The 16709-nt window shown below is 37.8% G+C and overlaps 1 protein-coding gene across 1 annotated transcript; it reads right to left on the bottom strand.

Moving 5' to 3' along the window:
* Positions 1-1641: 1641 nt before the first annotated feature.
* LOC135105658 (phosphatidylinositol glycan anchor biosynthesis class U protein-like) lies at positions 1642-16305 on the bottom strand. The gene is made up of 9 exons (XM_064014044.1): positions 15994-16305; positions 14340-14495; positions 13567-13669; positions 13125-13221; positions 11822-12026; positions 7759-7984; positions 7387-7655; positions 3612-3754; positions 1642-2479 (listed from the first exon to the last, which is right to left on the bottom strand). The coding sequence occupies exons 2-9, from the start codon at positions 14467-14469 to the stop codon at positions 2369-2371; spliced, it is 1284 nt and encodes a 427-aa protein (XP_063870114.1). The 5' UTR covers positions 14470-14495; positions 15994-16305; the 3' UTR covers positions 1642-2368.
* Between the last annotated feature and the right edge of the window lie 404 nt (positions 16306-16709).

The following is a 16709-nucleotide window of genomic DNA, read 5'->3' as shown; positions in this document are numbered from 1 at the left end:
ACGGTCACTGTTCTTCTCCTAAATCTATTAACAGTAGTATTCCTCAGGGTTCTGTCCTGTCACCCATTCTCTTCTTATTATTCATCAATGACCTTCTAAACCAAACTTCTTGTCCTATCCACTCCTATGCTGATTATACCACCCTACTCGTACACTTTTCTATGTCTTTTCATAGATGTCCAACACTTTAGGAAGTAAACATTTCACGCAGGGAAGCCACAGAATGCCTGACTTCTGATTTCTCTAAAATTTCTGACTGAGGCAGAGCAAACTTGGTATTGTTCAAAAACTCAATTCCTCCATCTATCAACTTGACACAACCTTCCAGACAACTATATCCTCTTCTTCAATGACACTCAACTGCCCCCTTCTTCTACACTGAACATCCTTGGTCTGTCCTTAACTTATAATCTGAACTGGAAACTTCACATCTTATCTCTAGCTAAAACAGCTTCTATGAAGTTAGGCGTTCTGAGACATCTCTGCCAGTTTTTCTCACCACCCCAGCTACTAACTCTGTACAAGGGCCTTATCCGTCCATGTATGGAGTATGCTTCACAAGTCTGGGGGGGTTCACTCATACCGCTCTTCTAGACATGGTGGAATCAAAAGCTTTTCATCTCATCAACTCCTCTCCTCTAACTGATTGTCTTCAGCCTCTCTCTCATTGCCGCAATGTTGTATCTCTAGCTATCTTCTACCACTATTTTCATGCTAACCACTTTTATGATCTTGCTAACTACATGCCTCCCCTGCTCCCGCAACCTCGCTGCACAAGACTATCTTCTTTCTTTCAACCCTATTCTGTCCACCTCTCTAATACAAGAGTTAACCAGTATTCTCAATCATTCATCCTTTTCTCTGATAAACTCTGGAACTCCCTGCCTGCTTCTTTATTTCCACCTTCCTATGATTCAAATTCCTTCAAAAGGGAGGTTTCAAGACACTTATCCTTCAATTTTTTTTATTACTGCTTTGGACCCTTTTCTGGGACTGGCATCTCAGTGGGCTTTTTTTATCAGATTTTTGTTGCCCTTGGCCAGTGTCCCTCTTACATAAAAAAAAAAAAAAAAATATATATATATATATATATATATATATATATATATATATATATATATATATATATATATATATATATATATATATATATATATATATATATATATATATATATATATATATATATATATATATATATATATATATATATATATATATATATATATATATATATATATATATATATATATATATATATATATATATATATATATATATATATATATATATATATATATATATATAAGTAAGAGAAGTAAGAGAAGTGAGAAGAAAATAAAGTAAAATAAACAGAACTGAAGAAAAAGAAAATAATGGTAAAGAGACTTGAAGAAAAGAAAATAGATGTAAAGAGAATTGAAGAGCAAAGAGAAACAAGAAGTGAAGAGAAAAATTAATAAAAAATGAACAAAAAATGAAAAATTAGGAAAATAAAAGAACAAGTAATTACAATGAGAAAAGAAACAAATAAATAACCAATAAACAAATTAATAACAAACTAAAATGAGTAACAAATAAATGAACAAAGTAATATATATGTAAAACAAACTTTAAAAGGAAAACTATCAATATTATACATAACATTTATGAAGTTTTATTATGAGATAAATGCTAAATACAAAAATTAGTGCAGTTGCCAATTCCTACAATCATTTTTGGCTCTGGACTTTGTCATTCCATTTATTTGTTTCAACAATTCCCTTGCTGCACTTACTTCCTCTCTTTATCATGACTATTTTGCAAGGCCACAGAAATGATTAGCTGGATTCTCTCTCAAGATTTTTCTCCAGAGGTGTTTCAGAACATGGTCCTTGGCTGGGGTCATGGCCCAATTCAGCCTGCACATCATCACACTCTCAGGGACCTCACTGCTTCCATCATTATTAACAACCTCACCTCATGCTTTAAATAGGAAGTAGTTAGGGACTGAACTATAACAGGACACTTACAATAAACAACTCCACCAACTGAGCCATGATGACGGCCAAGGCCTAGGTAGATTTTGGCAGACACTTACATATACTCATTTTACTAAAACAACTCATGATACCACATTAAAAACATTATTATGTACAACAGGGAGCTGTAGAGGTACAGCTCTGGTTTTTGTGACAGTACTTTAAAGTGCAGTGGGATCCCATGACCACCAATCTTTAGACTGAAAAATCTCACTACTCTTGAAAGTGCTCATTCTGGGGCAAACTTTACATGTATAGCAAAATATATAAACAGACTGGGACAATTAGGAAGTTTGAAGGAATGTTCTTATGCTAACCCTTAACCTAATAAAAAGTATAACAATTTATCACTGCAAAGTAAGCCGGCCAGGACTTCCATCTACTTCTATCTTGGAGCCATGGGTGAGCTGGTATTCCCATTTTACGTAAGCAAAGAGAAGATCTGTGACAAGGAAAATCTGGAAGAAGAAAGAAAATTTTACAAAACTGAACAAATTAGCATTTTTATAGTTATGCTATGTAGTCTGGTCATAGCCAAAGAATTGTTCAGTTTTTGAGATTTTTTTTATATATTGCTGTAAAACAATCACATTGCAATACTGCACATGACAGCATCCAACCTTTTGAATGTTGTCTGAAAATCCCTCCTAGTAACAAGTGTTTGCCATCATTAATGTGTTATATTTCAAAAAGTAGAAAACTGTGTGTGGCTGTACTGGCTCACACTACATGTAAGAACAACATGAACCAACAAAACACATCTTGAGCAGATAATTTGATCATGAGCATTAATTTTTCCATTGCCAGAAGACCTCATCTGATCTTCAAAGCTTGTTTACCCCTACTGTAGCTCTATGTACATTCCATCCAGCATTGTTTATAGGTGATCATACCCAAAATGCCACCACTAGCTACCCATGGCACATGTAGAAGTTCTATATCTACATTAGGTAGCAAGTGAATTACCAGAAGCTTTGGTATCTTGAGCAAATAAGAAAATTTCAGTTGCTGACACCATGGTTGCTTTGTGTAAGCATGCAAGCATGAATGCTGGTTTATTAGACTGGATCCTGATACAGAGAAACCCAGTTATGCCACAAAACAAACCTTAATGCATGCATCAGTATGGATTGGTCCTTTGCCTCCTAGAAGCCTGGTGGCTAAGGTGTGAAGGAATGCTTTTAATTATATGATTATGAGTGTATGTGCATGAGAGGAACTTTTGATTTACTTATCCCCTTCTGTTGGAATGTTAATCTGGTACATATATATATATATATATATATATATATATATATATATATATATATATATATATATATATATATATATATATATATATATATATATATATATATATATATATATATATATATATATATATATATATATATATATATATAAATAAATAGATGGACTGAAATAAAATTCCAGTGTCCTGTTTTATCAGCAATTCAATGATTTTATATATATACTTTCCTACCATAAATCTGCAAGTCTTGAACTGAGGGAAACTTAGATTATGGTTATCTCAACTATACTTTTTACCAATATGAACAATTTAAATCAAGCAGTCACCAATAGGCTTACCTGAGCTGTGTTGAAGGCAAGAGTGACTGCAAAATAAAAATTGGCATTAGCAGAGCCACTGAAGATCCAGAGGTTGTACATGATGGGCCCAAGGACTGATGTGGACACAAACATGCACCCGACAATAAAGGTTTGCCGCATGACTGGCGAAGAAAAGGGAAAAGAACCATCAGCACATGGGAAAAAAATGTATATTAAATAATAATACTTTACTACACTACATTGAATAGATACAGAACAATGTATAGGAAGAGGCAGTAGGCACCTGCCAAAACAATAATTACTCCCAGTGAGGTCTAAAGCACTGGATCAGGGGGTGCTGTGAACTTATTAAACCCAGCTATGACCTCAGTGAACATTTCCCTTTGTGTCTCACAACACAAGGGGGCAGTCACACCCTGCCCTCTAAAGACAACTCTCTTCCTCCACACAAAACTATAAGCACCTAATAACACACACACACTTCAACCAAAAATTTCAAAATTATCATGGCGACTCCTATACCAGCCTGAGTCCCCATCTGGGGAGGGGACCACAAATGTCCCCAGGTCAGACTGCCCTTCTGACAACAACCCTAAGTGTCTTGACACCCCCTCAACTTTTTTTTCATTAACTTCTGCAACATTCGTGGTCTAAGATCTAATTTTCAGTCTGCTGAACACCACCTCTCCTCTTCTAAACCTCATCTTCTTTTCCTAACAGAAACTCAGGTGTCTGAGGCAATTGACAGTAACCCTTTTTCTGTTCCCACTTACTTTCTCTATAATCATTTTTTATCCAAAGCTAGATGTTGCGTTTATGTGAGCAACAACTCTACCTGTTCTTGTGCCCAAACTCTTGAATCTTCTGAGTTTTCCACTATCTGGCTAAGGCAAAGAGTCACTCTCAAACTAAATTTATCTGTGCTGTATACCTCTCACCTAACTCCTCTAACTATAAGAAATTCTTTGACTACTTAACTTCCAAAGTGGAGCACATTCTGACTCTCTTCCCTTTTGCAGAGGTTTCCATTCTTGGAGACTTCAATGTTCACCACCAGTTTTGGCTTTCCTCTCCCTTTACTAACCATCCTAGTGAACTAGCCTTCACCTTTGCTATCCTCCACGACCTAGAGCAATTGGTGCAACACCCTACTCATATTCCTAACCGTCTTGGAGATATGCCCAACATTCTTGACCTTTTCTTGACCTCTAATCCTTCTGCTTATGCTGTCACCCTCTCTTCTCCATTGGGCTCCTCTGATCACAATTTCATATCTGTATCTTGTCCTATCGCTCCAATCCCTCCTCAGGATCCCCCTAAGGACAGGTGCCTCTGGCGTTTTGCCTCTACTAGTTGGGGGACTTGAGGAGGTACTTTGCTGATTTTCCTTGGAATGACTACTACTTCCATGTCAGAGACCCATCTTTGTGTGCCAAGCACATAACAGAGGTGATAGTGTCTGGCATGGAGGCGTACATTCCTCACTCTTTTTCTTGACCTAAACTTTCCAAACCTTGGTTTAACACAGCTTGTTCTCGTGCTATACATGATAGAGAGGTGGCCCACAAAAGGTACTTAAGCCTTCCATCACCAGAATCTCATTCACTTTATATTTCTGCCCAGAACCATGCCAAGTCTGTTCTCCAACTAGCCAAAAACTCCTTCATTAACAGAAAGTGTCAAAATCTTTCAAGATCTAACTCCCCTCATGACTTCTGGCATCTAGCCAAAAATATCTCCAATAACTTTGCTTCTTCTTCTTTCCTGCCTTTATTTCAACCAGGTGGCACAACTGCTATCACATCTATTTCTAAAGCTGAACTCTTCATTCAAACCCTTGCTAAAAACTCTATCTTGGGTGATTCAGGGCTTGTTCCTTCCTCTCCTCCACCCTCTGACTACTTCATGCTACCTATTAAAATTCTTCACAATTATGTTTTCCATACCCTCGCTGGCCTAAACCCTTGGAAGGCTTATGGACCTGATGGGGTCCCTCCTGTTGTTTTCCAAAACTGTGCTTCTGTGCTTGCACCTTGCCTAGTAAAATTCTTTCAGCTCTGACTATCAATATCAACATCTACCTTTCCTTCTTGCTGGAAGTTTGCCTACATTCAGCCTGTTCCTAAAAAGGGTGACCATTCTAATCCCTCAAACTACCATCCTATTGCTTTAATTTCTTGCTTATCTAAAGTTTTTGAATCTATCTTCAACAGGAAGATTCTTAAACATCTATCACTTCACAACCTTCTATCTGATGACCAGTATGGGTTCCGTCAAGGCCACTCTACTGGTGATCTGGCTTTCCTTACTGAGTCTTCGTCATCCTCTTTTAGAGATTTTGGTGAAACTTTTGCTGTTGCCTTGATATCAAAAGCTTTTGATAGAGTCTGGCACAAAGCTTTGATTTCCAAACTACCCTCCTACAGCTTCTATCCTTCTCTCTGTAACTTCATCTCAAGTTTCCTTTCTGACCATTCTATTGCTACTTTGGTAGGCAGTCACTGTTCTTCTTCTAAATCTATTAACAGTGGTGTTCCTCAGGGTTTTGTCCTTTCACCCACTCTTCTTATTATTCATCAATGACCTTCTAAACCAAACTTCTTGTCCTATCCACTCCTACACTGATGATACCACCCTGCACTTTTCCATGTCTTTTCATAAACGTCCAACCCTTCAGGAAGTAAACATTTCATGCAGGGAAGCCACAGAATGCCTGATTTCTAATCTTTCTAAAATTTCTGATTGGGATAGAGCAAACTTGGTATTGTTCAATGCCTCAAAAACTCAATTCCTCCATCTATTAACTCAACACAACCTTCCAGACAACTATCCCCTCTTCTTCAATGACACTCAACTGTCTCCCTCTTCTACACTGGACATCCTCGGTCTGTCCTTTACTTATAATCTGAACTGGAAACTTTACATCTCATGTCTAGCTAAAACAGCTTCTATGAAGTTAGGCATTCTGAGACGTCTCCTCCAGTTTTTCTCACCCCCCCAGCTGCTAACTCTGTACAAGGGCCTTATCCGTCCATATATGGAGTATGCTTCACAAGTCTGGGGGGTGTTCCACTCATACCGCTCTTCTAGATGTGGTGGAATCAAAACCTTTTCGTTTCATCATCTCCTCCCCTCTAACTGACTGTCTTCAGCCTCTATCTCATCCCCGCAAATGTTGCATCTCTATCTGTCTTCTTCCGTTATTTTCATGCTAAATGCTCTTCTGATCTTGCTAACTGCATGCCTCCCCTCCTCTCATGGCCTTGCTGCACAAGACTTTCTTCTTTCTCTCAACCCTATTCTGTCCACCTCTCTAATGCAAGAGTTAACTAGTATTCTCAATCATTCATCTCTGGAATTTCCTGCCTGCTTCTGTATTTCCACCTTCCTATGATTTAAATTCCTTCAAGAGGGAGGTTTCAAGACACTTATCCTTCAATTTTTTACTACTGCTTTGGACCCTTTTATGGGACTGGCATCTCAGTGGGCTTTTTTTTTATTGGATTTTTGTTGCGTTTGGCCAGTGTCCCTCCTACATAAAAAAAAAAAAAAAAAAAACATATATACATACATTCATGTGTGAAAAATGCAGCCCAACAAAAATAATCAAATGCAACATCAAACTAAATATGAATGAAAGAAGAATGTGTGCTAACAAATTTGTTAGTAGTCATTAGCCAAGTATATGTTGAAATTCACTACTCATGGAAAGTTGTCCACACATATATGAAGGAAGTAGTATATAGATGTATTCTAAACTCCCTTGTAACAACAATAATGGTGTCCAGCTTACATGGATGTAGATGTTTCCACATGGGCACAAGGGCCAAGTAGAACCCCACATTGCCAAGGGATGGGTAGCTCCTGAAGACGGCAGTGAAGGCAAGCAGTGCTGTGGCCAGCAGGATGGGGTCTCGGCGAAGGCGAATAGACAAAGGTAACACATATACAAACGCATTAATTTGGAAAGTTGCTAGGAAGAACAATCGAAAATGCTCAAACATCTCAGTGAAGAAGTACCAAAACAGACCAATGTTGGGAGTTAGATCTGGTGCTGCCAATCTGGAAGAAAAGTAAAATGTATTTAGGTATAATTCACAACTTCAAATCTATAACTATTTCATATATAATAAATCTTTCAAAACATCACTCAGGATTTATTTACATAAAACCATAAGTTGCTTCTAAGAACTCCCAGCTGCCAGCAATCTCAGCAGACATGATCATTAGGAGTCCCAGTGAGACAGCAAAGGATAACAATGGCTTCACAAGGGCTGAGATAGAGTTCTTTTCCTGCACTAAGCTGATAATGCCTGGTACCAGCAGGCACACTGGGTAGAAGGACTGATATGTTGCCACAGCTACAAGCCCACCAAACAGTATGGAGTAACCTGTAATAAGGACATTGTTACAAATTTTAAAAGATGTATGAAACAGCAATATTGCTATTATTATCATCATTAAGAAAATCACAAAACTATACATAACATAAAGCAATAATGCTGATGAGTGTCTTGACCTAGAGGGTAAGATAGAAGGTAAAAAAGGTGTGTGTGTGCGTGCGTGCGTGCGTGCGTGCGTGCGTGCGTGGGTGCGTGCGTGCATGTGTGTGTGTTTACCTAGTTGTGGTTTACAGGAGGGGAGTAATCTCATAGTATCCTGTCTCTATATCTATCCAGTTTGGTCTTAAAAGCATGGACAGTTATGGCATTGACAACATCTTCCCTGAGTTCATTCCATTTGTTCACACTTCTGTGAGGAAAACTATACTTCTTGATGTCTCTTCTACAGTTAGCCTTCTTCAGCTTCTTACTGTGTCCCCTTGTACTCTGTGCGTCTTAAGTTATAAAACATTCTTTGTCCACATTTTCCATACCATTTATCATTCTAGAGATGTTTAATAAATCTCCCCTCTCTCTCTCTCTCTCTTTTTTCAAAGGCAGGAATTTCCAGCATGTGTCTAAAGTTATAAAACATTCTTTGTCCACATTTTCCTTACCATTTATCATTCTATAGATGTTAAATAAATCTCCTCTCTCTCTCTTTTTATCAAGGATAGGAATTTCCAGCATTCTTAATCTCTCTTCATAGGTCGACTTATTCAACTCTGGGACCATCTTAGTGACTGCTCTTTGTACTCTTTCTAATTTTATAATATTCCTCTTTGTATGAGAAGACCACACCACTGCTGCATATTCCAATCTTGATCTTATAATGATTGTGAAGTGATAGATGTTTAAGAATCTTCCTGTTGAGGATAGATTCAAAAACTTTAGATAGGCAGGAAATTAAAGCAATTGGACGGTAGTTTGAGGGATTAGAACGTTCACCCTTTTTAGGAACAGGTTGAATGTAGGCAAACTTCCAGCAAGAAAGAAAGGTAGATGTTGACAGACAGAGCTGAAAGAGTTTGACTAGGCAAGGTGCAAGCACAGAAGCACAGTTTCGGAGAACAATAGGAGGGACCCCATCAGGTCCATAAACCTTCTGAGGGTTTAGGCCAGCAAGGGCATGGAAAACATCATTGCGAAGAATTTTAATAGGTGACATGAAGTAGTCAGAGGGTGGAGGAGAGCGAGGAACAAGCCCAGAAACATCCAAGGTAGAGTTATTAGCAAAGGTTTGAGCAAAGAGTTCGGCTTTAGAAATAGATGTGATAGCAGTGGTGCCATCTGGTTGAAACGGAGGAGGGAAAGAAGAAGAAGCAAAGTTATTGGAGATATTTTTGACTAGATGCCAGAAGTCATGAGGGGAGTTAGATCTTGAAAGGTTTTGACACTTTCTGTTAATGAAGGAGTTTTTGGCTAGTTGGAGAACAGACTTGGCATGGTTCTGGGCAGAAATATAAAGTGCATGAGATTCTGGTGATGGAAGGCTTAAGTACCTTTTGTGGGCCACCTCTCTATCATGTATAGCACGAGAACAAGCTGTGTTAAACCAAGGTTTAGAAGGTTTAGGACGAGAAAAGAGTGAGGAATGTATGCCTCCATGCCAAACACTATCACCTGTTATGCGCTCAGCACACAAAGACGGGTCTCTGACACAGAAGCAGTAGTCATTCCAAAGAAAATCAGCAAAATACCTCCTCAGGTCCCCCCAACTAGCAGAGGCAAAACGCCAGAGGCACCTTCGCTTAGGGGGATCCTGAAGAGGGATTGGAGCGATAGGACAAGATACAGATATGAGACTGTGATCAGAGGAGCCCAACAGAGAAGAAAGGGTAAAAGCATAAGCAGAAGGATTAGAGGTCAGGAAAAGGTCAAGAATGTTGGGCGTATCTCCAAGACAGTCAGGAATACAAGTAGGGTGTTGCACCAATTGCTCTAGGTCGTGGAGGATAGCAAAGTTGTAGGCTAGTTCACCAGGATGGTCAGTAAAGGGAGAGGAAAGCCAAAGCTGGTGGTGAACATTGAAGTCTCCAAGAATGGAGATCTCTGCAAAAGGGAAGAGAGTCAGAATGTGCTCCACTTTGGAAGTTAAGTAGTCACAGAATTTCTTATAGTCAGAGGAGTTAGGTGAGAGGTATACAACACAGATAAATTTAGTATGAGAGTGACTCTGTAGTCGTAGCCAGGTGGTGGAAAACTCGTAAGATTCAAGAGCGTGGGCACGAGAGCAGGTTAAGTCACTGCACACATAAACGCAGCATCCAGCTTTGGATTGAAAATGAGGATAGAGAAAGTAGGAAGGAACTGTTACTCCCAAATCTACTTCTCCTTTTGATTTCTGTAACTTCACACCATCCATCTCATAATGATATTGTATTCTTTTCTTACTCTTACCAAACTCCATTACTTTACATTTACTTAAATTGAATTCCATTTGCCAAGATTTACTCCATTTATTTATCTTATTTAAATCATCTTGCAGTACCATACAACCATTTACATTTTCTACTCTTCTTATCAGCTTAGCATCATCTGCAAGTAAGTTCATATAACTCTATTTCTTCATTTATGTCATTTACATATATTACAAACATCATCAGTCCCAACACTGACTCCTGTGGGACACCACTAGTTACTTTCAGCCAAGATGAATCTTTGTTTTGTATTACAGTTCTTATTCTCTCTATCATCCAGACCATCTCTATCATCATCCATCCACTCCATCCACTCCAGCAGTCTTCCTCCAATTTTTCCATAATTTTGTATCTTCCATAGCAATCTTTGATGTGGTACTTTGCCAAATGCTTTCTTCAAGTCTAAATAAACACCATACACCTATCCGTCTCTCTCCTGCACAATATCGACTACCTTTGAATAAATGGACAATAAGGTCATGGAGCATGATCTTCCCCTCCTAAATCCAAATTGACAATTTACCAAAACTTTATCTCTTTCTAAATGTTCCATCCATCTTTCCTTTATTGTTCTTTATTGTTCCAACACATGGCACTGTGTGTGTGTGTGTGTGTGTGTGTGTGTGTGTGTGTGTGTGTGTGTGTGTGTGTGTGTGTGTGTGTGTGTGTGTGTGTGTGTGTGTGTGTGTGTGTGTGTGTGTGTGTGTGTGTGTGTGTGTGTGTGTGTGTGTGTGTGTGTGTGTGTGTGTGTGTGTGTGTGTGTGTGTGTGTGTGTGTGTGTGTGTGTGTGTGTGTGTGTGTGTGTGTGTGTGTGTGTGTGTGTGTGTGTGTGTGTGTGTGTGTGTGTGTGCCTTGTCTTGGCTTTCCTCATTCAATACAGGATGAAGAGGGATCACCTTTATCACAATACAACATACATACACAAAAACCTCAGGACTATTTATAAATACATATCACATCATCCTTCATGCACACCAGCTCAATGAACTACAGTCACCATCAACATAGGAAAAGAATGTTGCATTCAATCATAAAATTATAAAGTTATGTATGAAATATATTGCAAAAAATATACTTCCACATACTAATCCTCACAGCAAGCCTTTCACTCTCTGTCACCTATTTTCTCTACCTCCTTTATGTATTCAAAACCATTAATTTCTTTAAAGGGTAAACTCTGGAATTCCTTGCCTGCTTCTGTATTTTTCAATTTTCTCCTCTCTATGAATTAAATTCAAGAGGGAGATTTCAAGACACTTCTCATAATATAAGGTCTGCTCTAGAACTGTCTTCTCTAATAATAGACACCTTCAATGGGCCTTTTTTGCTGCTTTATTGCCATTTTTTGCTGTCCCTTGCCACTTCCTCTTTTACAATAAAAATAGATAAATATATATCAAACCTATGCTATCAACTAGTCACCAACCTTTAACCATGGAGACCAATACTGTAGCCAGAACCAGGTTGTCGAACACAGTGGTTGTTTGGGCCACACATGATGCTACAGTGTAGGGACAGAAGAGATACACAGCACTAACATAGGCCACACCAGACCACAGGGACTCGGAAGTAAGGAGCAGGGGCAGGGCATCAACTGAATACTTGTCAACGTTTTTCTTCTGTTCAACAAGCTGTGGGAAAAAGAAAAGAAATCCTAACAGGAATTTCTTGTGATTTTTTTTGGTATGTACAGTAAAATCCCTCTCATCCAGCATTCGAGTACCTGGCAGCTTCAAGTATCCGGCACATTTTTCCCCGAGCCTTAAAATCAATAAAAAATCAATGTGTACTCATAAAATCTATTAAAATTCCCGCCCGAGGGATACTTTGTCCCCTCGCCACCAGAGCGCACTGCTTCGCGCCACCAGCGGCCCACTGCACTGTGTTTACTCAGTGACTCAGTCCCGCGTGTGCACTGTTTATCGCCTAACGCCTTCATCATGCCTAAAGTTGTAGAAAAGAGGAAGCGTGTTGTGCTTACACTTAGGCAGAAGGTAGACATTTGTCGACAATTAGAGAGAGGTGAAAGCAGACAGCAACTAATGGCGGAATATGGTGTGGGCTCATCAACTATTTATGACATTAAATCCCAAACGAAAAAGTTGCAGGATTACATGAAAGCCACCGACACCCCAAAGGCAGCAGAAAATCATCACACACTGCAGTATCATCGTGGTGAAATGATGGACAAAGTGTTATACAAGTGGTTCAACTTGAAAAGATCAGAAGGACATAATTTCACTTCTATTCAAGTATCCAGCAACTGTCAAGTATCTGGCATGTCGGCGGTCCCATTGATGCCGGGTAAGAGGGATTTTACTGTATGGAAATGTCAAACTTACCAGATTTTAATAGATGATGATAATGATGGTTATGGCAATGATGATTTGATTATTTGTATTTACCAATTAATTTATGCTTACATTACAACACCAGGCAGCCTGAAAGTGGTCAGTGTGTTTGTCTTGCAATAGAGTTCTAATTTATGATTAGGAGCAGATACTGTACTGCATTTCACAGTGACCACAGTAATGCCACAGTGACATATATATAAAGATGTAGGTACATTTTCAAAACATTAGTGCATGAAGATTTTGTTATTAAAATATTGATGATTGCAGTGCACATAAGGCTAGAAATCTGGTAGAGTTCAACATTAATTAACCTTCCTTCACATTTAACTTGATTGTATTTGTTATAATAAAAGATTAGACTAAAATGCCACTCACTTGTTTCCTGCTGTAACTTGCTGCAACTGCTGCCAGCAAAGCTGCAGTGAGAAGATCGCAAGCTACAAACAGGAGGGAGAGATACGCTCTCCAAGACCTAAAAGAAATTAAGAATATTAGGGTCTAAAAATTAAATCCCAAGCTTATACTGTACTCTAAAAGTCTGCCTGCAAATCACCTCCCACGATGAACTCCTCAGTAAATCATTAGACTTTTCATGTAGCATTAATTGGATAAAATATATAAGCTAGTATAATATGGTAGAAGACACCAACCCTCACTTTGGGATGAGACAGAAAATTAAATTTGACTTTAAATTCATGGACTGCCTGTTTTCAATAACATACACACTATATAAGAAGTGAAGAAATAAGACATATTATTACATTTCAATTTAAAGTCAACAATTTCCAATGTGGGACAGAAAATGTTCAAAACTTACCTAATGAGAAAGCTGCTAATAAGCAGACACAGAGGAGTCTCGTGGAAAACACCTCCACTGTACACTGGTATGCCTTGAGAGTACAGGAAAACACCTTCCTCCACTGAAATATAACAGTATCTTTGAACACTTGATCCCTAAAAGAAATATAACTTTTATAACCATTAATAATACAGAGAGTAGTGAAGGATCATTAACCTTTTTCTTAATAAGTACTAAAAATCTGTAATGAATAAAACAAAATCAAGCAGAATGTAAAAGATACATTCATATTATGCTCTAACTTGAACTGGAAACCTCAACTTTGTTTTTTTACTTCTGAAATCAGACATGAATCAGATAATATTTTTCTCATAAATGCCATCAGGAAATCAAGAGATGATACTGATGAAAGGAAATAATTTTTATGACTTGTTCACTTCTCCTTAATGGACAGAGAGAGAGAGAGAGAGAGAGAGAGAGAGAGAGAGAGAGAGAGAGAGAGAGAGAGAGAGAGAGAGAGAGAGAGAGAGAGAGAGAGAGAGAGAGAGAGAGAGAGAGAGAGAGAGAGAGAGAATCTGAGTATGTTAGGAGTAATGAAACTGCAAGTGATGAAAATTTTTTTATGCTACTCTGAAGAAATTCTAAAGATCACACAACAAAATACACAAATTTTGAACATTCCGCCAGCATTGGATACCCAGTAACTACCAAGTGTTCTAATGAACTGGGTAGGCAATGGCAAAAGCTTTTGTAATACTTAAAATATAAAAAAACAAATCATCTGTTCTCACCCCTCTTCCAGGAATTGAGTGGTGTGGAAAACTCGACACGCTTGGCTATGAAGTCTCCCCCAGAGGAGTTCATGAGCCAGAGCCGCACACCAGCGCCCAGCACATAGATGCACCACACCCCCCAAGCCATGGTTCACTTGGGGAAAATGTTGGTCACTGAAAAAAAAAAATACAACCATTAATAAAAATATTTTGTTGTTTAAACCAATGAAAAACTCTTTATCCATACAATATAAAGTCAATGTTGCAGATCTACAGTTACTTTGAGCATTATAAGGCAAAATAATGAGAAATCTTTCCTATTTACACTCATCCATCAGGGCACTTAAGTTCTTGAACCAATTGCCCAATTGTAACCACCAAATATCTCTGTTCATCTAAGAGAGAGAGAGAGAGAGAGAGAGAGAGAGAGAGAGAGAGAGAGAGACACCTGACCCAGCATCACCCTCTCTCTCTCTCTCTCTCTCTCTCTCTCTCTCTCTCTCTCTCTCTCTCTCTCTCTTCCAAGTCCCTCTAATCACAATGGCAACTAGAAGAATGTTTTGATAAACCTAATTTATAATCTGATGAACTCATTCTTATAAACCTGAGATGTCCTGATAAACCTAACTTACAATGTTTGGCAGAATGAAGGACTGAGCTACATTGCTGTGATATCCCTAGTCTGGTGATGCACTGATGCACTGTCTAGTTAGTTAGAATCAGTGTGGACACTCTAGTGTTTCGTGTGGTGTCTGTACAGTAAATTTGTATGTGCACTTGTCTAACATTTTTGGACAAAGCTACATTTTTCTGATAGACTTTGATGTTCTTTGAATGAATCTAATAACCATTTCCACCACAAATTGTTATATATATATATATATATATATATATATATATATATATATATATATATATATATATATATATATATATATATATATATATATATATATATGGTAAATTTATAGTTTAAGCCAATGTCCCCAATCTCTACCCACGGCCCACGGCGTTATTATTAATTTCCGAGAAGTAGTGTAATCATTAGAAATGATGTGAATAGTGAGAAGAACAAAATGAGGTAGGTTATTACCACGTAGTGTGTAATGGCTTAAACTATAATAAAACCCTAACCTAACTTAACCTAACCTAACCTAACAACTGAAGTTCAGGCAACAATACACCATTTATGTTTACCTGTGGACTTAGAAAAAGTTGAGAGCGCTGTGCATTCCCAGGCCTATTGTGGCGTTATTATTAATTTCCGACAAGTAGTGTAATCATTAGAAATTATGTGAATAGTGAGAAGAACAAAATGAGGTAGGTTATTACCACGTAGTGTGTAATGGCTTAAACTATAATAAAACCATATATATATATATATATATATATATATATATATATATATATATATATATATATATATATATATATATATATATATATATACACACACACACACACACACACACACACACACACACACACACACACACACCCCATATACACATACATAAACAAACAGAAATTAATACAAAAAAAAATTAAGTAAACCTAACTTAACTAAACGTAACCTAATCAAATTTAACTCAACTAAACCTAACCTACTTCAAAGCTAAATTTGATAAAAAAAATCACAGGTAAAAGAATTTGCAGCGGTAAATATACACACCACAGGGCTGTATGTGTTCCAAGTACTTCACTGAGAACAATTTTTTTTTCTTTTTTTCTTTTTTTCCTGAGACAGGTGCACTTGTATAATAATGCCGTCTTTACTGGCCTCCGCTGGTCTAAGGGAACTCCTTTCTCGGATTTGAGCACTTCCTGACGTGTCCCTTCTCTCTCTTTCTTTTTTTCTCCTAACAACCACAATATATGTGCTGTTCTTTTCTTTCTTCAATATGCTGATTTTCAAACCGGTATTTTCCAATAATGTCTCGGGCTCCTTGACTTCTTGCTTCGAGAGAACGTAAACAGAGAGATCGCCGGGACATATTTTATCCCAGCTCTCTCTCTCTCTCTCTCTCTCTCTCTCTCTCTCTCTCTCTCTCTCTCTCTCTCTCTCTCTCTTTAAATTATTTGTTGTTATATTTATCTCTTTTTCTGATGTGTGTGTGTGTGTGTGTGTGTGTGTGTGTGTGTGTGTGTTTATAACGCCAAGAAAAATGTTTATTATTTTTCTTATTAGTTTTAATTATTTTTTTATTATTAATTTTATCCTATTTTTGGACAATTTGCTGATATTTAGAGCAGCGAGGGCTCTATTATATAGCCGTGCATGTAGAGATAATTTAAATACGTGGGAACAGAAGACAGTAAGATCAGCAGCACCCGTCGGTTATTTGAAAAGTGCTCTCTGTAATAATGTAAGTAATATAAGTAAATTTT

Source organism: Scylla paramamosain, chromosome 12 (assembly GCF_035594125.1).
Source record: "Scylla paramamosain isolate STU-SP2022 chromosome 12, ASM3559412v1, whole genome shotgun sequence".
Classification (NCBI taxonomy): domain Eukaryota; kingdom Metazoa; phylum Arthropoda; class Malacostraca; order Decapoda; family Portunidae; genus Scylla; species Scylla paramamosain.
Note: the sequence above shows the minus strand (reverse complement) of the source record. Positions and strands in the feature narration are given on the sequence as shown.

Bases quoted from the DNA above. Each gene is read 5' to 3' on its own strand.
- LOC135105658 (XM_064014044.1), bottom strand. From the start codon at position 14,469: ATGGCTTGGGGGGTGTGGTGCATCTATGTGCTGGGCGCTGGTGTGCGG. The intron at 12,027-13,124 runs GTGAGTGGCATT...TTTTTCCCACAG, and splicing joins CAAGTTACAGCAGGAAACAA to CTTGTTGAACAGAAGAAAAA. The intron at 3,755-7,386 runs GTAAGCTGGACA...TTTCTTCGCCAG, and splicing joins GTGGAAACATCTACATCCAT to TCATGCGGCAAACCTTTATT.